The sequence below is a fragment of the Nyctibius grandis genome, chromosome 8, assembly GCF_013368605.1.
Source record: "Nyctibius grandis isolate bNycGra1 chromosome 8, bNycGra1.pri, whole genome shotgun sequence".
In the NCBI taxonomy this organism is placed as follows: domain Eukaryota; kingdom Metazoa; phylum Chordata; class Aves; order Nyctibiiformes; family Nyctibiidae; genus Nyctibius; species Nyctibius grandis.
The window spans coordinates 28800821-28824407 of NC_090665.1; the positions used below are offsets into that span (position 1 = coordinate 28800821).

At 38.2% G+C, this 23587-nt stretch overlaps 1 protein-coding gene across 3 annotated transcripts; it reads right to left on the reverse strand.

Moving 5' to 3' along the window:
- Positions 1 to 386: 386 nt before the first annotated feature.
- On the reverse strand, positions 387 to 23254 carry SLC35A3 (solute carrier family 35 member A3). Of its 3 annotated transcripts, none has more exons than XM_068406027.1 (9): positions 23166 to 23254; positions 12857 to 12976; positions 10246 to 10450; positions 9196 to 9350; positions 8992 to 9114; positions 7689 to 7860; positions 4394 to 4512; positions 3753 to 3886; positions 387 to 1487 (listed from the first exon to the last, which is right to left on the reverse strand). In XM_068406027.1, exons 3-9 carry the CDS (start codon positions 10430 to 10432, stop codon positions 1397 to 1399), a joined length of 981 nt encoding a protein of 326 aa, XP_068262128.1. In that variant the 5' UTR covers positions 10433 to 10450; positions 12857 to 12976; positions 23166 to 23254; the 3' UTR covers positions 387 to 1396. The 3 variants fall into 3 exon arrangements, with proteins under 3 accessions (XP_068262128.1, XP_068262129.1, XP_068262127.1); XM_068406028.1 differs by lacking the exons at positions 12857 to 12976; positions 23166 to 23254 and adding exons at positions 14508 to 14549; positions 16080 to 16099; XM_068406026.1 differs by lacking the exon at positions 12857 to 12976 and having other exon boundaries at positions 23166 to 23248.
- Positions 23255 to 23587: the final 333 nt, after the last annotated feature.

Sequence of the window (23587 nt, forward strand, 5' to 3'; positions counted from 1 at the left end):
TATATGCAAATACTTCAACAAATGAAGTGTTCGTAACAGTCTAATTGATCTAATTGCATCTAGGTTTCTTTGTGAAGTTTTTTTTGGTTTAAAACAGAAGAACACCATGCTTTTATATTTACCTATTGCACAATTAATTACTTTTTCTTTACGTTTCCTATTAAAGTAATTGGCTCAAGGACTCTCAAAACAAAATAATAATAATAATTATAAAAAAAAAATCTCTAATTAAGCCATTACATAGAAATGTACTGAAAAAGTCTTGGAGAGTTCATGAGTAAACAACACTTGTTTAAAAAACACCTCTGTAATAATGTACAGTACAGTATATAGATGATATACCATAATAGCTCCAGATGGAGCTGTTACAGACAACAACGATGCATTTAAAATGTTTATTATGGGCTTTTTTTTTTTTTTTTAAAAAAAAATTGTGGTCAAAAAAACCCCCAGAGGATATTTAAAGCATAAAAACTACTTTAAAGGTTCTACCAAAAAGCTGATTTATAATCCATAAAAATAAAAAGAATGAACACGACATCTGAGCAAGCGCTCCATCATAACCCTACTCTTAGTGCCAGGTTAGTGCAGTAACCTCTGGCCTGTGTTCACAGAGTTATTGCATCTGTTGGAATACTACAGGCTATCCTGATGAAGGCTGGAGTATCAACAAAGATTTCCAGCTTTCACTCTGAATTTCTCCCTTTGTGTACTTAGGCGAGAATGTTAACATTCTTACAATAGTTTTATATAAGCAACAGAGTTATAATATTATAATTTAATAACAGAATTCTGTTATTAAATCAGCCTTCTAAAAATATAAAAATATTTGATAGTGTCAAAGTGTCTTTCAATCATACTTCAATCTTCACAGCTTTAATAAGGAATACCTATTTAGAACCATCATTTTAGAACTATGATGTGTATTCAGTTGATTTCATGTAAATAGACAGTCAAAAACATATTTACTAAGATTAAATATGGTCAAATTGTAAAAACATACAATCTGACACTGTTGTCATGTGCTCTTTCAAAGAGTGCATAGGACATATTTCTGCAGCAGTCAATACAGTAAATTCTTTTGCTGCAATCCCAGTCAAAGCTGTAAACATTCCTCATTGCAGTTTCTTGGAAACTTTTTGTTCCTTTCAAGTTTTTATTAGCAAGTTGCACTAGGCATTCCCCTGCCATGTTTTTTTTTCCCCCCCATCAGTTACAGACAGTATCATCATCCACCTTTTACCCCTCTGGCTGTTCAAAACTACTCATAAGCATTTCTTCAATAGATCCAAGGTAGTAATCCTTTCCTTGCAGTGCACAATGACACTTTCCACATGCCATTGTTAGCAAGGCCCCCAATACATGATCTTGAGAAGCAGGTTGATGAGGAAGTCTGCTATGCCTTAATGGGATTTCCTGCAGGTTTGGGATCGTAACCATATAGGAAAGTAGCTGCTATTACAAGGACGGCTCCGAAGAAAAAGACACTGAATAGAATAGGGATGGAAAAAAAAAGTTAGCTTGTTTTAGTTGATGCAATTTTATTTATGTAATACAATCAAAAGAAAGGACATTTTTCCTGTGGGAACGCAGAAAGATAAATTGTATCTGTCCAATTTATAAAGAACAAAATAATTTGCATATATTTCTTATAGAAGGATGCAGGAAGAACGTTGAAATAAGAAACTTACATCCACAAAGTAATGTATCATTATATTGACATATTCTGAAAATTAAAATTATAGTTTCATGGAACAATTGTCAAAAGTAATCAGACCAATTCTTTTTTTTTTTCTTTTGCCTAAAGCTCTGTGCAAAACGCAAGCAGAAGCTAAAGAAGTGCAACTGCCATGGTTACCCAGCCACTTTTAACATCTTATGTATGTCACGTTGCTGGAGTTGTGTTTGCTTTGAAGACCAAAGCTTATGTCAAAACAAATTACTGCTGCCCAAGAACCAGTTTGCAAGTCAGTATAATCTAATTTTTGGCAGATACATAAAGATTTATGTAAGGAAAAGATAATAAAGGCATCTTTTGTATTGTGACATACGGCCCTTTCAAGTTGTTTTTATAGTTACAAGTCTGAAACAAAATATCCAAAGCCAGCAGACAATCAGTACACATTTTAGAAAAGAACCTTGTCATAAAGACATGAGAATGTTGACAATCTGATCTTCTGAACCAAATGCTAAAAAAACTGTGTCGCATGACATGATAATCCTCCAGAGAATACAGCTAGCCTATTTCTGGACATGATCCATTGCAACAAATTCAAGCACTTAAGTACTTTACATCTATTATCCCAATCAAAAATGTTTGTTGAAGTGACAGAAACAATTACACAGTTTCAGTTCAAATAAATTCAGTTTGCATAAGCAAGGTACTAAAGATTAAGTTTGATTAACTCAAGTTAATCAAGTTTTATTAAATGACATGGCTTCAAGTTCCACATGCTGCTAGTTAGCTCCATCTCATTTAATTATTTACCACTATTTCCATTTTCATCATGTTTGCAGAAGTTGAGTAAGTTACTTATTAATTTTCCATTTGAGCAGACAGAAATTCTTAAACCACTTTCTACATTTGCTTTAATAGGAGAAGTATAGGCTACTTATAATTTAAGTTCAATGTCTTCCACTTTTTAAGCCTAAACAGTTGTTCTACTTCCTTTTTTGAATGTTTAAGTAAACTCTTGCTAATATTGCAAATACTACTTTTAGATAAAAAGATGTTTCTTCATATCAGATACAACAGTTGTAAATACTATTCAAAATATTTTTACATTATGAGTTTGTGTAACACATGCGAGGAGTGTAGGTCAATTATAAGCAAAATCCTATTAATACATCTGAAAGTTGGAATATTATTTCTACGCTCCATATATTAACACGCACGGCCAAGACAAGCACTATTGCGGAAACTACCCATATACAAAACCTGCAGTGCACAGGGCTACTAAAATCTGATTCACAAAACATCAGGGCACAATGTATTGGGCCTAGAAGCATATAGCAAACATTCTTCCCTCTTTTTGGCTTGAGTGTTTTCACTAATAAATATGGTATTGTCTTTAGAAAAAAGCTCTGCCTTTGGGCTTCTGGGTGTCCTTGGGCAACTAATTGCCGTAGTGTGATTTCCATGTGTGTATGAGTGCAATCATCTCTTTCAGAGACTGCTTTGAGAGGGGATGAAAGCCAGTGTAAAAAGATCCTCATCATTATCATTGTCCAGCCATAACTCCTCTTGCAATGAGATGACTTGTGGAAGATCTGGCCAGTCAGAGGACAGAGAGAAAACAAGAGACAGGCAACCCCCGGGTGAGGCTGCTGCTGAGCACAGCCAGCAGGGGGCAGGCTGGGCCAGCGCGCGGCAGGCAGGGGCCTGGCGCCAGCGTCAGGGCGGAACCAACCGAGGGAGACGGGCGGGGGGGGACCGAGAGCAAGGGACAGCGGACGCAACCACAGCGCCCGCGAGGGAGCGGCTGGTCAAGAGCCAGGATGTGAGACGCGGTTACTCCTGACCTGGGAGGGCTGTCTCGGACAGGAAACTTAACCTTGCCAACTACACTGAAAAAATTAAGTATTAGTTATGGTATGTTATGAAACTAAACTTTTACGTGCAAGTTGTATCCAAACATTCTAAAAGTGTGGCTTGGACTGGGTTTTTTATTTATTTATTTTTGCAGTTATATCTGGTAAGCATTAAGTTTTCAATGATATTTTTTTCAGCATACATGGAAAATAATTCTTACCTTGTAGGGACAAAATCTTGCAGCCAGAAATAGGAGATCAATGTTGACAGTATAATAGAGAGAGAAGTTGCAAATCCCTTTAAAATGTTGTCCGCATATTTTATAACAGCAGCAATCACCAGCCCTCCAAGTGCCTGAAAAAAATACGGAGGTTTGTATTTGCAACCTGATAATCCCATTAGGGGAGCATCTATTTTAACAACATGCACTTACTTTAGGAAAAGCCTTCATCTATGTTTAGGAGCCTTACATTTATTTTACATTATGGATATGCACTGTTGAATATAAATATTGGAGAAGTTGTTCTTTCCTCATTAAAGAAATTGTTGATCATACTGATCATTAAATTAGTGGAAATGCTTGTACTGTACATTTTTAGTCACCAGAGGAAAGGCATTTTTTTTTTTAAACATTGCAAAAGAAATAACGATTACATGCTTTTATGTTGCACAATACTTAGTCATATACTTGCCATATATTTTCCAGGTTTTTATTTAGAGGTTTATTCTAATAGTGATAAATCAGACTTTTGACTATACAATTCTCAGTAGCTTCAATGACCCCCATTAGTTTCCCCAGTCATTTATAGAAGAGTAAATCCCAAGTTCCTGCACAGAAACATGTGATACAAGGTATCTCACCTGTAGAACAACAACTATCCAAGTAAGTTTATTGTATCCTTGAAAAAATCCATTCTTTGACAGTTGTTCTCCATCATAAATGTATACACCCATCAGTCCAAATATGCTACCAAAAAATCCTGAAAGTACAAGATTGATTTAAAAGCTTCAGGTGAAAAACATGCAAGCAGGTTCCTTGTCCTCAAGGACTGCTCACATGTATCTGATGTTGAATTAGGACTGCTACTTGCAATACCACCACGTTCAAATGCAATCAAGTGTTCACACAGATATTCTCTTTTAAAAGCTATTGTCTACGCTTAGAACAAGTTTTGACTGTTTCCATTACGACATTCTTATATACTTATTTTCCATTGCTTTCTACTGGAATGGAGTGGGATGGCATATAGCAAAATTCACCTAAACACAATTTCAGTTTTCCTGAAACTAGTCATGACTGAAGGCTGAAGTCACACTACAGAAAACTTTCAGTGAAGGAGATGGCCACTGACATAGCAAGAGCAGGACTTATCAGTTTGCCAATTCAGACTAGGATCTTGGAAGTGGGATTCTTCTGAACCAGTCTCAAACACAACTAATGTTTACTAGTAGAGACCTAATGTCAAAAGAAGAAACTGAGATGAGATTAAAAAGTTTAAAATTTGTTGAGCATAGTGTTCTTCTGTCAGATGGGAAACTTCTCCTAACCCCTCAGGCATCAAGTATGCAAGCACCTCCTCTGTGACTGATGTAGGTTCTAGTCCTAAGCAAGAAAGAAACAGTTTTTCCATTCCATTTCTGTGAAAAGCTGACCTCTATTTTAATCACATTTTTTTGTGTCTCCAAAGGGCAGCACTGTTTTGAACAAAATAAAACCTTCTGTTTGACAAAAAATAATTCTTTTTGTAGACATCATTAAAAATTTAGGTTTCATTCAGATTAAGCCAATTACATCTGTTTTCCAATTAATCTGCTAAAATAAATAAATAAAATCAACTATTCATGCATCCCTAATATGATACTGGTATGCATTAAAAACTGATTTTTTCAAAAATTATTTGAATATATTTTCCAATTTTTTCTACAGTCTTAATAATTCTCTATGGGTATGAAAATGAAAACCAGGTTGGACATACAGTTTTTGTTGTTTGCGTCTTAAGAAAAGCTCTATTTCTAAGCCCTTGCTTATGACTGACTTGCTCCTGAATGATACAATGTCTTAAGCGGGCAACTATCTTGCACTTGCAGAAAGGATACACCAACATATTTTTGTAATTGTGATTTCATGTTTTAAATATTTTCTAAAAGCTGTATCAGCAACCTCTCTATGAAAGATGACAAAATTAATTTCATTTTTGAACTGAAAACAACTTTAATAGTAAACATTCTACTGAATTTTGTATTAAGGCAAATTAAGCTCACTGACAAAAAATTAAAAAAAATTGTGTGATTCAATTCTCACTATCATCACAGACATTTATGTCTTCATATATCACGGTCTTAAGTTATTCATTACCTTGAACAGTTCATGTTTAGACGCAGTCTGTTCTGATCTCATTGTTTTCACAAAGCAATTACTGCAACATTCAATACATGACCAGGCCAATTATCAAACCAGTGAACTCATTTGTTTTCATACATACTTTTGTGCACTGTAGAAATATCTGAAGAATGTTTTACATCATTGATTTTTCAACAATTATGAACGTTTCATTGGAAATCGTTTTAGATATCTCCACTGTTGCCCAACAAAGCGCTTCTAGCGTGGAAATTGAGAGTAATAGTAATCAGCTTTCCTTGGCAATGGATTTTTATGTTATAGCTCCATCCAGAGCACCAAGTCTTACCTTAAATCCTGGACCAAGCCCCAGCTACCCACCCTTCTCTGCTTCCAAAATCCCCTAACATAACCTTTCCTGATGTATCCTCTACATCCTGTTCAAGGTAACTCAGTTTTAATATACACAATTTCAATAAATACTAACAGATAATAAGTAGAGGTTTTGATCCCCTTCTCTATCCTCAAGTTTCAAACCATTATGGACATGTAAAAATACTAAAAGATAATCAAAATGGAGTTCTGCGTTTATAACCATTTATAATCAAAACACAGCAACAGGAAAAGAAAGGAAAATATATTGCTTGTGTTCAGACATTTTTGACCATACTAGTTTTTGACCAACTATCTAATTACAAAAAAACACACCATCTCCTTTTCTTATGGTACTTCGTTACATTCTACCAGACTCTGTATACAGCCCCGATCCACTAAATCATACTCATGACTTTAAATTCTACAGTACTATGGATTTGATCAAGAGTCCATACTAGAGGTGCTGGAAAGTTCAAGTTCTGCTGAAAGCATTTATTCAAATATGCAATAAATAATTATTGCCCGCACGTGAAGACTAGAGGGATTCCATCAGAGGAAGAAGGGCAACTCCAACAATAAGTTTTGTTCCTGTTGCAAAATGGAAATAAAAAGATATTGCTGATGTCATATTTCCAACCCTATAAACTGGACAAGACTGCTTTGAGGTGAGGGTAAACTCATTCAGGAAAACTGATCAACTCTGTCACCATTAATATCTAGGGTCTAGAAGACCCAGAACCACTTTGGAAATAGAAGGTAGTCTCTTCCTGACAGGTGCACAACAGGTAAGGGCATTAGAATAGTTAAGATGAACTCTCTTTTGCATATGCCTCTCTCCAGTGATTATACAAACAACTAAAACAAACTGATCTTTGTACTGAACTAATAATAATTCATTACCTCAACTTTATTCACTAAGCAGTTGCATTGTATTAAAAGTGCCAACCTATAAAAATTGCCTACCCAGACATAAAAGAAAAAAAAATGTTAATTTTAAAACACCTCAAAACATTGATTTAGAAAGATATTTTGTTTTAATGTTCCTCTATTCTCTAAAAAAAGTTTAAAAAAAGGAAAAAGGAATACTATCTATATTTATCAGATGTTATGAATTAGTGCAAAAGACAATAATTTTTTAAACACAGAGCATCCATAGAATCCTGCATAAGATAATATTCTTTAGAAAATTTTAAATAAAAATTCAATTGACAGATTCTGTACAAACTTACAGACACTCTATAAGCAAGTCAAATCAAGAACTAGGTTGAGATCAGAAAGCAACTGCTAGAATTCTATCTAGCAGAGTTTATAATCTTGGTCTTAAAAGTACATTTATGCAGAATACTAAAATGTTGATATTTTTTATTTATATATATATTTTGCACATTTATCTTAATTCTTCAGAATGCAGTATCTCTAAGAGATGACTAAAATTAAACTTACCAAGCTGAATGTTTCTGATCCACACAGACTGCTTAGTTTCCTTTAAAATTTTCTCAAAATAAACCCCAGCAAATCCACTAGAAAAGCATGCTATAAGAACTGCGATCAGGCCGACAAACTGAGACCCTGCTGAATGTTCCTTAGCAGCTGTTGCTTGAGAGTCTGAAGGCCACTGGATGTAAAAACAGTTATACAAAATTCACTGATAAAATCAAGTCATGAGCATCTGTAAAATGAAAATTTGTTTTCTAGCAACAGTAACAGTTACTAAATGCAGACAACCACATGCTTGTAAAGTTTTGTATTTTGCACCATACATACTTTTAAAGGACTGCAAAGCCCTAATTTTTCTTTCTACATATTTGTAAGGAGTAAAATTGTGCCTGAACTGGAAGAACACCCACCACTTTAAAGAGGTCCAGGATTTATGTTTTATAAGCCAGAACTGTTTCTGAATCCCAGCATGACTTACCATGATCATTCACATTCGCCAACTTTTGCCACCCGACACTTAGAAAACCACTTACACCAGCTGTCTTTAAGATGGGATGAACTGTCTTTTGCATGTGCCCCTCTTCAGTGATTACGCAGACAACTAAAGCAAGCTGAAATTTATGAAGCTAAATCCTGCAATATATCTAATGCTAACACAGAATAAAATGCAAAGCCATGGACAAAAATGTACTAAAGAGTCTGTTAGTTACTATCAGAATGTTTTGTTCTCATTTTTAAATTTGAAAATTATATCAAATTTAATCCTCAGAATTTTTTTTCAAACCCTTGAGTTTTAAAATAAAAATTTCTAGGATATGCTAAAATCTGCTAGAAATTCTTAAATGGCCTCTTATTGCATGATCCTGCCCTCTGAAAACTACAAACTCCTGAACCTGCGCTATTTAGAACAGAGGCCAAGTTTGCTTCTTGAAAAAGTTCAAGTAAATTTGCCATGCTGAAACCATATCACAAGGTGAGCAGCAGGACTGTGCTGGCACAGCAGATCTGTGAATCCCTCATGTCTGAAGAAGTGTGCTAATAAGTGCTGCTATCACGGTTATTTGCAGGTTGCTCCAGAGGCCCTGTCACATTCTACAGTAGAGCACTGGGACACAAAAGAGGTGTTATCTTCTGCCTTTGAACCTTTTCTGGTGTCCTCTAGCCCTGGCCAGTTGTGATTTGTAGTTCCTGACCATACACTGGCGCTCACGTGCAGCTGGTAGAATCACAAAGCTGTATGATCAGTATAGAAATCTATGTTCCTTGAATAAACACATTAAATAAACACAAACCACCTGTTAATATTTACCTGCACTAATGCCACTCCTGTCATCAATATTATTAATGAAAGCCACTGGTATACACCCAGTTTCTTGCTCAACATGGACACAGAAAACAACGCTGTGGTAAGAATTTTCAGTTGATATGTAACCTAGAAGAACCCAGAAACAGTTACTACCGCATAATTCATGGATTTTTTTGAAACTTACAGAGAAATCCAAATGTACAATACCTGGTACGTGGCTGCATCGAGGTTTGACAATGCTACATATAGCAAGTTATTCTGAAGAGTATAAATTCCTGAAGGAATAGCAAGTTTAAGAGTTTCCATTGGTTTATTAAGGATTTCATCATGTAGCACTCTGTTCAGAGTCCGTAAATTGCACTCTACCCCAAGAAACAATAAAAGAAACAGACATTCACTAAAAGGAGGGGGGGGGAGGAAAAAGAGCGCGCAATGTTCTGTTCTTAAAGATTGTTGCCCTCTTTTTAAAGCTATCACTGCTACCAAGACCTCAAAATACTATGTTTGTTTGACTTTCATGAGCCTCATATACATAAGAAAAAAAGGCTGCAAAGTGTCTTCCTGTAGCCTGGAATATCAGAACTAGAACAATTATTCAAAATACTTTAAATAAAACTTATTGAAACCATACCAATATTTGAAGATTATGCACTAAAGAGTATCATCTAAAAATGCACATTTAGGAGCCTTCAGAGACATCAACATTTATGCATATACAATGATATTTTTAAGCTGTTGAAGATCAAATATATATGTCAAGGAACTGGATAAATTCAGTATAAAATGCACAAAATAAGAAGTAGAATAAATCTGAATAGACTTTTTTTTAGATTAAAACTGTGCTTCTTCCTGTAGTAATGAAATTGCTTTCTCCCTCCTGTATCTGCTCTTTATTATAGGCTTCTAAATTATCATTCATGCTTTGGACAGACTTAAAGCTTTTCATTTTTTCCTACTTCTACATAAGAAGTTCTTAAAATGCCTGAGCAACCACAAGCTTCAAGCTGTTAGTAGAAAATTTATTCTTGCACTCCTCAGTATCCATATTCTTTAAAGAGAACTCTCTTCAGCAAATATAGAGTATCTTCTATCGTGTGTTGAGGAGTGAAGTATGATTAGTGTCTTTCCAAGACTATTTCTTACATGAGAAGGGAAATGCTTTGTTGTATGCCTGTACTCACATGGCTGCTTTGCAGTTGCCACTACAATACAGCATATTGATTAGGAAAATTACTTGGTGCAAAACTTGACACATACTGCTGTCTTTGTAGACCAATAGAACACAGGCCAAAATCTTCAGAAGTTCAGCAATAACTACTGCAGTAGAGGATAAGTAACGAGGTCCTTCTTCTTTCAGTGTCCGAGAATAACGCATGGTCAAGACTAAACTCGTGGTCTGAAAAACCAGGATGCCCAAGGAAAGGTATTTTAAATTGGTAGACATTTCTTGACTTTTTTCTTCCTGAAACAGGAAAAAAACCAAAACAAACCCGGGCTTAAAAGGTAATATTGCAGATAGATGTTTCCCTTAGGAATCAGCATTTTAAAAAAAGTTATCCAAGGAGCTCAGCCAAAGAAAACCAACAAATCTAATCTGGTATTTATAAAGGAGATTAACATGTTAAAAATGTTTTTCAAATACATGATTACAAATGGAGAAGCATGTCAGAATATTAGGAAAAGTGATAACTAATAGAGAAATGAAATTTATTATTACTACACATAAGAAATATTTAAGTAAAATAAGGACTAGTAACATAATTAGCTTTCCAATATCTGGTTTCACAAAAGAAATCTGCCAAGTTAAATCAATCATGTATTTCTTTCTGTAGGTGAAAGCTCAGAAGGTATTTTCAAAGCGAAAAAGCCCCACACTGCGGTACTGCAGTACCCCTGCTGCAATGAGCTATTCCCAGACCGAAGAGATCTTCTCATTCTTCCACCTCTCCAAAGTTTTTCAGGTTGCAGTCTCTGCCTTGCCAGATGACACCGTGCCAGCATAAGACAGGATGAGGGTTGGGCTGCTTTAAATGAAAATGGGAGGTATGCCTGACACTGAAGGAAAAGGAGAGTTGTAGGAAAGCAGGGCTGGATAGGAAGACGTGGGATGGAGGAGCTGCAGGGGAGACAGCACTAAACCTGTCCTGCTGATTATCCTGCTCATAAAAAAATCAGTTGAACATAGATGACTAGGTGACTGCACCTACTTTCTCATAATGCACTACCACAAACCTTACATTAGTGAAGCTGTGTCATCCTCATCTCTACCATGAACTTTCACCAAGCTGACATGGTTTTCTTTGCCCTTTGTCACCAATTAAAGCATCAACGTAGTGCAGGAGACAAATAGAGAAAACAATTCTCATTTTGCAAGCACAGTATATTACAAGGAACTTAAAAAAATGCATCACTGCTCTTCAGAATATTATATAATTTTCTGCTATTCTTCATATTAAGTATGAAGAGTTTCCATGTGCACAGAAATTAATGCTTTCTATAAAAAATTAACTACTACTGCCTTCACTGCCCACATATTCAAAAACGGAGTAGTGTTTTATAATGCCAAAGTAAAATCAAATCAGTAATTAGAAGTTAACAGATATGTTTTCAAGTAGAAGAAAAACAGTAACAAGTCAAGACAATGAATGCAGTTCTCACTTTCAGAAGCCTAGAGATGGCATAAGCAGTACTTATTGGATGCATATGTCAGAGCTGTCCCTATGCATGTTTTACACCTACAGGCACACAAGTTTTGCCTCATTAACGATCTAGTTTTGTACACACTGCTGAAGGATGTGCTGGTACCTCTAATATTTGTAACTGAAACTGAAGCTGCTTCTTGATGAGTGCATTTCTCTAGCTCCAGATGAATTTCATAACAATTTTCATTGCTGTTTTTTCAGAGATCCGGAGAGCTGTGCTATTCAAATATTTATGACTTGCCTTTATCTAGTCTCTAAGCATTAATAGATTTTCTCCAGTCAAGTATACAAAGTCAAATTAATACCTATATGGCATGGATACTTAAGATACATTGCAGTAACCTGCAAACAAATATGAATTGCCAACAGCCGCAGAGATATGAAGTATGTACACGTATCCTACACAATAAAATTGTTTACCTCAAGAATCATAAAGCTGTAAAAGTATTTGTAAAAGCATACTGGCAAAGGAGGATGAAAAAGATGCCAGGGTGCAGAAACTGAGGAAGAAATACACAAGGATTTCTTTAAGGAATCTTAATAGAAGATACTTTTGTGTGAACTATGATCTCATGTAACTCGCTGAAGAGACAGAGACTAAAGATGCAACTGCACTGGACAATATAAATCAGACAGAAATGTAAAGCATGAAGGAGAAGAAAGCTGCAGACAACATTCAAGATTTACTTTTTATGACCATTTACATGAGGATGTTAACTGTGGAATTATGCATGCCCAACAACAAAACAGAGAAGATCAGTTAGAGAGGAACATCTTTGAAGAATAGATTTGCTATAGCTGAGAACAAGGAGGAGAAACAGAAGAGCAGTTCCTGTGAAGGGATGAACAGGGGACATGGAAAGTCAGAGATCATACTCTCTGAAGAAATACCAGCAGCATAGAGAAGACAGAGGAAGAAAAAGGGAAAGGAAAAAAAATCCAACGAGAGAAAATACAGAACTGAACTTCATGAAAAGGTCTGCACATGCTACTGGAGAAAACTGACATTGCAAAATGCACATTCATGTGAGCCAACTTGCACAAACAATTTCTTCCACCTTTTCTATCTACCTCATTTTTTAGTATTGAGACCTGAAAATCTGGAAACACAAAGAGTAATACATGGTTAAGATGAACAACACTAAATTTCATGAAAGCACACTTACAGATAAATAAGTTTTTAAACTTTTTGGTTTTCAGTTTTCAAAATGCTTCTGAACAAAATACAGATAATGGGAACACACATCTCTCCTGAACTCAGACAAAAGTTTCTGCATTCTGTCAGCCTGTGAAATGACAAAGCATTTTACAAATGTTCAAAATTCTCAGAGATCAATTCCTTAACCTTCAAAATAGGTCACAATATCAGAAAATAATGTTCACATGCATTTTTTGCTGAAATACAACCATCTATTTACTAAGCAGCTTAAAATGTAATTTTAAAAGTAAATCACTAATACCTTGTTTATGAGCAAGTATCAAAGCATTCAGCATGAAAACATACCAACAAGCACAACAGTTTAATAAGCCCATCAGCAAAGCCATAAGGAATACATACCACAGTATTATCTTGAACTACAATCTTGTCTTCTTTAATAATCATGATAAAAAAAGGGAACTTTTTCCAGACAATGTGTCTCAAAAAGGTGCCAGTAGCAGAAAACATTTATTTACCATAATGCACTAAAGCAGTTTCAGACTTTCCAAATTTCAGACAAAAGGGACTTTAAGCGTCCAGTGTGATAACTGAAATAAGGATATTTCTTAAAAGTTGTCCTGTCAGTGGTCAGCAACACAGGCTTGTAGAGAACAAGTGTGTGAAGTTTCATGCTGTACTTACAAACAGACGGTTCACAGAGCAGGAACTAGAGAGTCCTGAAACTTACGTATGCCAATACAATAAATACCCTTTACTGAGCACACGTAATATCTTATCGGCTCTCCCAGTCCCTCTTCCTTTCTTTTAAAAGAGCTGCATATCAGTTCATAGAACACAGTGCAAACTGGGGACTGGATCCAGAAAAGGAGCTAAGTACTGAACTTCAAACAGTTGAACTGTCTTCAGCTGAAGTTTCACAGCAAGTTTAGATTTACAGATTACTGCCAGAGGTGTAATCGCTCTTTTCTAGCCATGAGTTCCTGCTACCCTCACTGCAACAGACTGTGCAGTCACACACTAAATGAACTATTGTCTTCAGTAACAGCCCACACTTTGATTGTCTTAAACCAATAATGAAATTAAAGTTCCCAATGCATTTCCTGTACAGAGTTACAACCAGGCTTAGATTTCTTACTGGGCTTTGGACAGACTACTCAGTACTCTGAAGGATGCATCTGTTCCAGAAATCAGATTTAGGTTTGCTAATTCAAAGACTGGAAGTTGAGTGGTCACGTTAATTTAGTGACTTTTGAACTGCATCTTACAGTGAGAGGTGTTAAGTACATGCAACTCATTGACTGTAATGTATCACATCTGTTAACCCACTGACTAGGCTCATTATTCTTTTCTTTTATTAGTCTAGGTAAAAAAAAGTAAACCGCTTCTGTGTAGTTTATTCAGTGTACCATGCAGACACACCCTACAGCCCGCAATACGGAAGGCAGGGGAAGAGGTGAAAGGCAGGTCTATACGGGAAGTCAACATGCAGTAAGCCAAGACAGTATTTACAGCCATGTAACATTCGAATTCAGTACACACAGGTGGATAAAATGCAGATACTACGTGAAGAGCTGCTCTCCTTAAAAGTATAAAGGACGAGGATCCTGGAAAGGTTTTACAGACTCAGAAAACAAAACAATCTATATGGAAAGTAATACCTTTAGCTCAAAGTATCATACTGTGCACAGTCTGAAAAATACCTGTTCAAAAGAAGCAGATTTTTTTAAAGTGGAAAATCATATATTTCCATTTCATAATATTAATTCAGACAAAATGAATACATTTCTGACTTGCAGATTTTCACCTCCTTTAGTAATTTCTCCACCACAGGCTAAAATTTCATATTTTATTATTATATCATCCCTACACTTTCCCTCCTAAAATACTGGTAAATTCTAATGTTTGCAGATGAAATACATTAGGCCAAAAGGAGCATAATCAACTTGACTTAATGAACAGTAAACATACCATATATATTTTATTTTCCTCTATCCATTCTTAACAAAACTTGCTAATATTAATCAGGATTTACTACATGAGCAACAAGAAGATGATTACAGGACTTTTCTTAAGCTTAAGATTTTGTCTTTTAAAGATTTGACGATATAAACTTTTGAGCTTCTCAGCTGCTATATATCTACAGTAATAGAATCTTGTGCAAAATTAAGGATTGGTTTATGATTCTATCCTATTCTTGAGTTTGCAGCAGGTCTCAAAATCTCACAGAATTACTTTAGTTTGAGGTATCTAAAACACTAAAAAAAGAGAACTCTGTAAGGAAATGTGACTAATTTATTTTAAATAATCTTTAGTTAAACTCAGAGACTGTCTTGAGACATTTTCCAAAGATGGTTGCAGTTATACTGCATATTATGGAGATCCTTCCTGCAAGCATGGCCTAACACCATCTGCAAGAACAAAAGAGCAAGGGCAACTCCACAGATGCAGGCACTCCCAAAATTTCACACCATGCTGATACAAATATATTAAGATAAAGTGAGCACAGAACTGTTAAGACTCAACTTTGACTAACAGCAAGTGTCTAGTTGATTTGCATGTTTTAGACTCATTGAAACTTTAAGGTTGGGGTGCCTTACATTTTCACATATTATTTTATAAATAAAAAAGATGATAGTTCATGCACAAATGATACAAATTTCATTTATTTGACTGTGCATTTCTTCTGCATCAATTACATTGAAACTTCTTTCAGTATCCCAAACTATCCAGTATTCTAATTCAGCCTCAATTACTAAGAAAGCTTTTCTTCCAATCACTGCAGCTGGCTCACTTTTTAATATTCATTACATTTAATTTTCCTTAAATTTCGGAAACTTCAAGAGAAATCAGAGAAAACTTGAAAAAAAGAAATCAGCATCCAAGAAAACCCAAGCACCCAACACTATCTCAAGAAGTAGCTAACACAACAAAAAAAAGGCAATTAACAATGAATTCCAATAAGTCACATAACAAAAAAGCAGGTTAAATTCACAGATTAAAATAACAACACGCTCTCTGTCAAATGACTGAGCAATCCACAGTAAAAGTGATGCATGTAATTACTTTGTATTTTAGCTACCAGGTAACAGATGCGATAGGCTACATTACAGTCAATGAGCTGCAGGTATTTAGCACCTCTCACTGCAAGATACAATTAAAAAGTCACTTAAAATCGTTTTGGGGTACCTGTGGTCATGATGTCTATAAATCAAGGTCCATTTACTGCTTACCATTGATACATCTTTAGAACAAGCCCATACAGGAATTCGTAACAGAGGGAAGGTAAAAGGTAGCGCTGGGATGCTCCCATCCTGCAATTTACACCTTCCTGGCAGAGCCTAGGATTCTACACAGGCACAAAAGCAAAGGCTTTCCCAGGTGATGGCCTAGGGATGCACCCTATTGAAAACAAACACATACAGAGTAACAGAAAATGGTGAAATGAGGCCCTTACAACAGGCTACAGAGTTAATGTTTGTATTATTTTCTACCCATTTACCAAAAGATTTGGCATGAAAATAACTTATACTGGCAACTATTTCTTTACTCCTCCCTACTCAGTCACAAGGAAAGTAAATGTATAAAAAATAAATTACTAACTACTACTACACTTCCAAACTTCACAGTGATGCCATTGTGTGAATTACATTCCTTCCAGCCTAGCTGTGAAATGTTTCCACTGCTCATGGTCTTTTAGAGTAAAAAGCCAAGTTACAGGAGTTATTGCTATTGCTAGCTCTTATTCCATTTTATGACTAACGATTTTAAGACTGCTTAACCAAAGAAAAGGCACTCGAACATCAGTTAAAAGACAAAGCCAAGCAGAAGCAGACAACCAGCCTCTTCAAAACTGCAAAAGGGAAAGTTTAAGTTTTGTGTGCCAGTACACCAAGTTCTATAGCTGGGAACTGCCAGAAAATAAACACTGATTGAGTCTGCCTTACAGAAGGAAAAACAGAGTGGAAAGTAAAGTACACTATTTCATTTCATTTCAGTGGAACAGGTATGGACACACTTCCTGGGAATTTGCTTTGAAATCAAGATAGCAGATTAAAGAAACAGGATTGTGTTCTGATATCTCTCAAATGAAACGTGAACCAATGCTGGTGCTACACCTATACAAATATACTAAGCTGGCAACAAAGAGGAAAAGCACAATTGGAAGGTGGAGCAAGAGCTAGCTCAGGGATCCTGAAGAACCTATTTTTATAAGACTTCCTTCTATGCTTTCGCACGTGCATTGCCCTCTTCCCTGTGTTGGGGAACACCCCACTAACATGCTACTTTCTATAAAACAACTAGATTCCTCAGAAGAAAATTCTGCTCCATAAATCTTCTTTCTATTGGACTCAGTATAGCTTTCTTTACACCAAAAGCAGTATCCAATACAACAAATCATTTACATATAGAAATATACGCATGGAAGGAACCTCACAAAGTTCAACAAGGCCAAGTGCAAGGTCCTGGACGTGGGCCAGGGCAACCCCCCGTATCAATACAGGCTGGAGGATGAAGGGATTGAGAACAGCCCTGCAGAGAAGGACTTGGGGATACTAGTGGATGAAAAATTGGACATGAGCCGGCAATGCACGCTCGCAGCCCAGAAAGCCAACTGTATCCTGGGCTGCCCCAAAAAAAGCATGACCAGCAGGTTGAGGGAGGTGATTCTGCCCCTCTACCCTGCTCTCATGGACCCCACCGGAGTACTGCATCCAGGTCTGAGGTCCCCAGCACAAGACAGGGACCTGTGTTGCGACTGGGTCAGGGACGCAGCAGAATAATATGGACACGTCGCTCCACTGATATGGAGTCAGGCTTAGTCCACTCAGTAACTTTACCGTTACTAGATACCCCACTTCACTGATTCAATGCCAGGCAGTTAATTCATTTAGGCAGCTTTATTATCACAATTGTCATTATCCTTAAGCAAAACAACCTTAAACAGTCTCGTGAGCTCAACACACAATAACACAAATAAAAGTGGGGTAAAATACAAAGCTCTAGCAGGGGAAGGGACCATACGACCTGTCCAGTAGTCCGATGCAGCTGTTGATATGGCAGAAGTGAGGTTGGATGTAATGGGGTCTCAGACCAGCTGAGAGGGAGCTCCGAAGAGTGGTACTCTCTGTCAGATTTTATACCCTCGAGTTATATAACTACAGATGTGATGTGGTGATTATCCCTTAGATTTTTCAAACGCCCACCAAAGTCTGGGTGTAAACCAGGGTTGGTCCTTAGTGATAAACAGTTAGTGAAAGGGGAAGGAAAAGTCCTTGTGGTTCAGCAAAAACACACACACACTGCTGTATTCATGGTAAAGTCTGAGGAGGAGAGACAAGAAACACGACCTCTCGCTTGCAACTACACTGTCGTATTTGTGTAATGTAGTTGCAAGTAGTCAGCAGCAGCTCGACCTCATCAGAGCACTTATTTTTCTGGTATCCATTTTAAATGTGACGGGCTCTTGACATGAGTTTAGGCCACAACTTCTGATTACAGATAAGTGACAGAGGAGTGGCGGAGGCATCCTTATTGTGGTCTGCACAGTAAGGGTGATTGTGCTAGGCAGGGAGAGGCTACCAGGCCTACGCCCGGTCCCACTTTCCACCTGCACAATTATGGCCTTCCCTGTCTTCAACAGGCCTTTAGCATAAGTACAGACCATGGTTTTGAGGTCTGGGCCTCACAACCTGTTAAAGCGGGTCCAGAGGAGGGCCACAAAAACGATCAGAGGGATGGAACGCCTCTCCTATGAAGAATGGCTGAGAGAGTTGGGCTTGTTCAGAGTGGAGAAGAAAAGGCTCCAGGGAGACCTTATTGCAGCCTTTTGATATATAAACGGGGCTTATAAGACAGAGAGAGACTTTTTACCAGGGCCTGTAGTGTCAGGACAAGGGGCAACAGTTTTAAACTGAAAGAGAGTAGATTTCTATCGGATATAAGGAAGAAATTTGTATGATGAGGGTAGTGAGGCACTGGAACAGGTTGCCCAGCAAAATGTGGAAGCCCCGTCATTGTTAAGTGTTCAAAGTCAGGTTGGACAGGGCTTTGAGCAACCTGACCTAATCAAAGATGCCAATGGCAGGGGGGTTGAAACTAGGTGATCTTTAAAGGTCCCTTCCAACCCAAACCATTCTATGATTCTATGATAAATATCCCAGATGGTACTGAGGGTGCATGGACCTTTCTGAATCTAGTAAGTGCTGCTGAACTGGGTTATGAACAAGATTTTACCTACATATGAATATTTTAACTGCCAAATTTGGACTGCTATCATTCAAAAATGCAATTCTTTCTCCTCCCACCCCCTCAAATATGTAATCTTTCATGTGTAATTTTTTTTATAAACCATAATGTTATAAACATTTCTTATAATCTTAAACCTTGTATTTCTAACTTCAAAATGTCACCATGAATGTTTTCGATCTTCCTCCTACTTGATACAGGTTTCTTCTCTGTTCCCTCCCGTAAGCTAGACATAATTGTCAGCTGTTCCTCCCCAAATACATGGCACTTTTCAACCAAACCACTGTAAATCACTTAATAATTTTAAAACTTACCTTGCTCTTTCTTTTGTTTTTCAGTTTGTTACTCATTCTTCTTGCTGGATACATTATAACGTGTATTAAGTACACTACGGAAAAAATAAGCTATGTTTTTCTTAAAGCTTGTATTCTTCTTCAGAAGCGTTATTAAAAGCAAATCCTCCAGCATAAAGATTTTTCCTCACTCTTCTAGCAGAAACTGAGTAACAAAGATTTTTTTCACATGAACGTTTCCTTCAGGCAGTATTTCCAGTATATCCATTTACATTAAAAAAATTCTTACTGGTGAAAAAAATTAAAAACATCACTACATTCAAATAATATTTTCATGACAAGGATATCAAGCACAACACAGTAGAACACTGTGGTGGACCTTGCTCCTGCAACGTCATCTAGCTCCCTAACTGCAACCTTATCTTGGCCTTTTTAAAATCATGCAGATACTTTTTAGCACTGGCAAATGCACTTACGCACAGAGCAGTTACACATTAAATTTTAACTGCTAAAGATCAACCAATGACTTCTTCTCAACTTTGCTCCAAAAACCTAGGCTTTTGCCAAGAATATTGGTGGCCGTATCAGTGATTCAGTGGCCTACCACTCAACCAGGAAATTCCACCATTGCCAAGTCTAACAAAGGGAATGCAATTACATATTAACTAACGTCTAATTTCAGACAATGCTATAAATGGCTTGGGACTCAGGTAAGGTTTTCCTACAGGTTGACAGAAAACCTAGCAGAAAGGGAACTTAACACTGCTGAGTTTTTTACTAGATCTCACAGAGGGTTTTTTGTTTTGTTTTGTTTTTTTTTTTTTTTGGTGGGGAAAAAAAAAATCACCATTCTAATCTACAAATCAGACAGGAAAAGTTGGGCATTGTGAATCTTAAATGTGAAATTTGTGGCTAAATACTCTTTAAGCCCACCCCACTCCCTTTATCCTTTACACCAAACCTAAGAATCTAAATATAAGATTTCTTCAACTGATGAGAATATGATTTGATGAATATTAAAGAAATCACATATTGAGTATAAATATTTAGCGTTCAGGAAATGCAGGCCCTCATTGAGCTAAATCTAACACCAGTATTTCTTGTAAGATGAAGAGTTCAACTATGTGCACAGTAGTGCAATAGTTTTATATTGACATAACAGTCACGAAGCCAAACTCTGCCTGCCAGCACAGAAATTTGATACAACCTGCCCTAACTGCCTCTCTCTTTTTCAAACAGTACATACACTGTGCTCATTGTAAAGATCACAGTACAGAAAGATCCTAGTAGTCACATCGAGATTCTGTGAGCAAGGAGGCATTCGGGTCTCAGTTTTAGTTCAAATGTCCATCCCTCCCCAAGCACACAGGAGTGCAATGCCATGAACTGAAGCACTGCCTGAATGTAACTCCTGCAGATATATCAAGACAATGAAGGAGCTTGATGTAAGGTGCTGAAAGACTGAACGTTGAATACAGCCGGGGTTCAGCTACAGCTTACACTTATGCTATTTATGAATTACTAACCAAGCCTGGGTGCTCGAGGCAATGCAGCCACCCTCAGTCAAGGTGACCTAGTTTGAGTAGAGTAACACAACCTAGATACTACAGTGAAAATAAATCTGCAGACACTTATTGCAGAAAGCTAGTAATTACAAATAAAATTAGACAGCTGAACAGTGTACTGAAGGTACGAATATAAGACAAGAAGGTTTAACAATTCAACGGGAAAATCCTGAACTCCTCCTAACCATCTTACATTATTATGCTAGATGCTAAGAGGTACGAATCTTAAGAATCTCTCCTCCCCTTTAGAGACACCTTCTATTGATGCGATCCAGCTGTGCAGCCTCCCAAGTGTCAATGAAGGCACTAAGCCTGCACAAGCAGTGTGTATATGGGTATGAACTGAAGTAATTGGTGAAGAATAAGCCCAGGTGGCAAGCAATTCAAGAATAATAAGAGGCAAAACTATATCTAGCAAGCCTGTCACAAAGATCAAGAATGTGTTGCCCTCACTTAACACTGCCAAATCTGGAACTGTTTTAAGCAGACACACGTGATTTGATTTCCCTAGGTACCTAGTTCAGATGACCCCTGCCTTTTTCTTGTTATTGCAAACAGCAGCTTAACTAGCATAAGGAATCAGGCTGTGTAGGCAGCCTGTAGGACTGTTGAAGACTTAGAGTCACTCCTAACAATACACTGCTCTAAATAAAGCAAATTTATACTTACTACTACCATAGTCTTTCCCAATACCAGTATTTTCACTACACCTTCTACTTCTACAAACCATAACATTACACATCCCAAACCAATGGATCCTTATCTCCCAGAACTGTAATTTTCAATCACAAGTTTTCACAATGCCTAACAATGTACAACGGAATCATCAGCTACAATTTCTAAAGGAAGAGGTTACCATTTCCAACATTGGACACTTTGAAGATTCAGCTGGACAGGGTGCTGGGACACCTTGTCTAGACCATGTTTTTGCCAAGAAAGGTTGGACCAGATGATCCTTGAGGTCCCTTACAACCTGGTATTCTATGATTGTGAATCAGTTTATCCACAGCTATCACCTCCCTCAAACTCACCCCGCAGCCTCTGAAGAAATTTGATGCTGCTTATTCTTTTATAAAAGAAAAGCATGCATCACAGAGCTAGAGTCTACTTTAGCAAACTGTCTATACAGCGACAGTTTTTATGGAGCAGGTCCTGTGTACTAACTTAACAGAGAAGAGCTGAATAGGTCAAGATCAACTCAGTCCACATACAAACAGTTCAGATGAGTCAAGTGCAGTGCCTATGGAGAAAGGCAACCCCATAGATTTTGGGAGAAGCAGTCTGTCACCTAATGTTCATTCCAAACCCCATTTTGTCAGTCAGTCAAAGAACATATGTTCTTTGAAAAGCAACGGTTGCCTTAGACCCCAACCCTCCTGTCTAGAGGCCACCACGGCAGATAAGTTTCCCACTACGGTGCTCAGTTAGTTTTAGAAAGGTTTGTTGCGTACGTTCTTTATGTCCCAAATAACACACTCCTACACGGCACAAAGCAGACTCAGTCTTCTCCACCCAATTATTCCTTTAAAATATTTTCTCTGGTATCCAAGTCTTCCTCACTCTGATTTAAAATATATAGGATTCAATAAAATGAAACAACTTGGAGTACCTTTTGGTGTTTATCTTTTACCTCCCAGTCTATTCCATAATACGTATTATCTTATCATGTTCATTATCTCTGCAGCTTCTGGTTTTCTGACTTAATCCTTAAGCTTTGTACTCTAGAGTGCTTCTCATTTCAAAAACCCAGTATGAAATTGTGATGCCACAAAAATACCTATAAAGTGTGCATTTCTGTTAACTTCACACACAGCACTACATCAAGCACAGTGAGCACCTTCTCAGCAGAGTGCCAGCCGCACCTACACTGAGACACCCAGCAAGTGAGCCACAACTCTAGCAACAACGACACAGCTGCTGACTAGATCCGTATCCCTTCCCAACTTCACAGACAGCTGCCTCCCCACAGTAACTTCACCTTCACGCCTCCCCTCCCTCTTTCCCAGACCATTCCACTTACAGACATTTCTCTCAGTATATCCTCAGTCCCACTCTTCCCCTCCCCACCCCATCCACCAACCCCAAACGTCTCCCTCTCCCACACCGAGGGCCTCCCTCAGGCTTCCTCCCTCATCCACAACCGCAGCCTCGCTCCCTCCGGGGCAGCCTCAGCCGGGCTCTGCTGCTCCCGGTCCCGGCCCAGGCCTCCCACCTGCAGCACCCGGCCAGCGGCCCAGCTCGCCCCTCTCCGCCGGCTCCGCTCGCACCACCCACCCGGTGCTTCCGGGTGCCGCGGTCCCGGCCCGCAAAGGCTCCGGCTGCAGCCGTGGCCCCGCCCACTCCGTTCCCAGGGCCGCGGCACGCAGCGCGCCCCGCCCGTCACGGGCCCCGGAGCTGCCGCGGCGGGCAGCGAAGCGATGACCCGCCGGTCTGGGAGCGGCCGGCCGGCTTCTTGTGCGGTGGAGGCGGGCAGGGGCTAGCATGGGCTGTGGTGCCGGGGCACTGCGTGAGGAACAGCCGCGCAGGGCAGGAGGGGCCCGGAGCGCTGTGGGGCGAATACCTGCGGCCGGAGCGGCGGCGGGAGAAGCCCCCTCAGACAGAGGCGCGCCTTCCGCCGCCTCCGCCAGCGGCTCC

Bases quoted from the DNA above. Each gene is read 5' to 3' on its own strand.
- SLC35A3 (XM_068406027.1), bottom strand. From the start codon at position 10,432: ATGTCTACCAATTTAAAATACCTTTCCTTGGGCATCCTGGTTTTTCAG. The intron at 9,351-10,245 runs GTATGTGTCAAG...TTCTTGGGGTAG, and splicing joins ATTGGTCTACAAAGACAGCA to AGTGCAATTTACGGACTCTG. The intron at 9,115-9,195 runs GTATTGTACATT...GGGTTCTTCTAG, and splicing joins TCGATGCAGCCACGTACCAG to GTTACATATCAACTGAAAAT.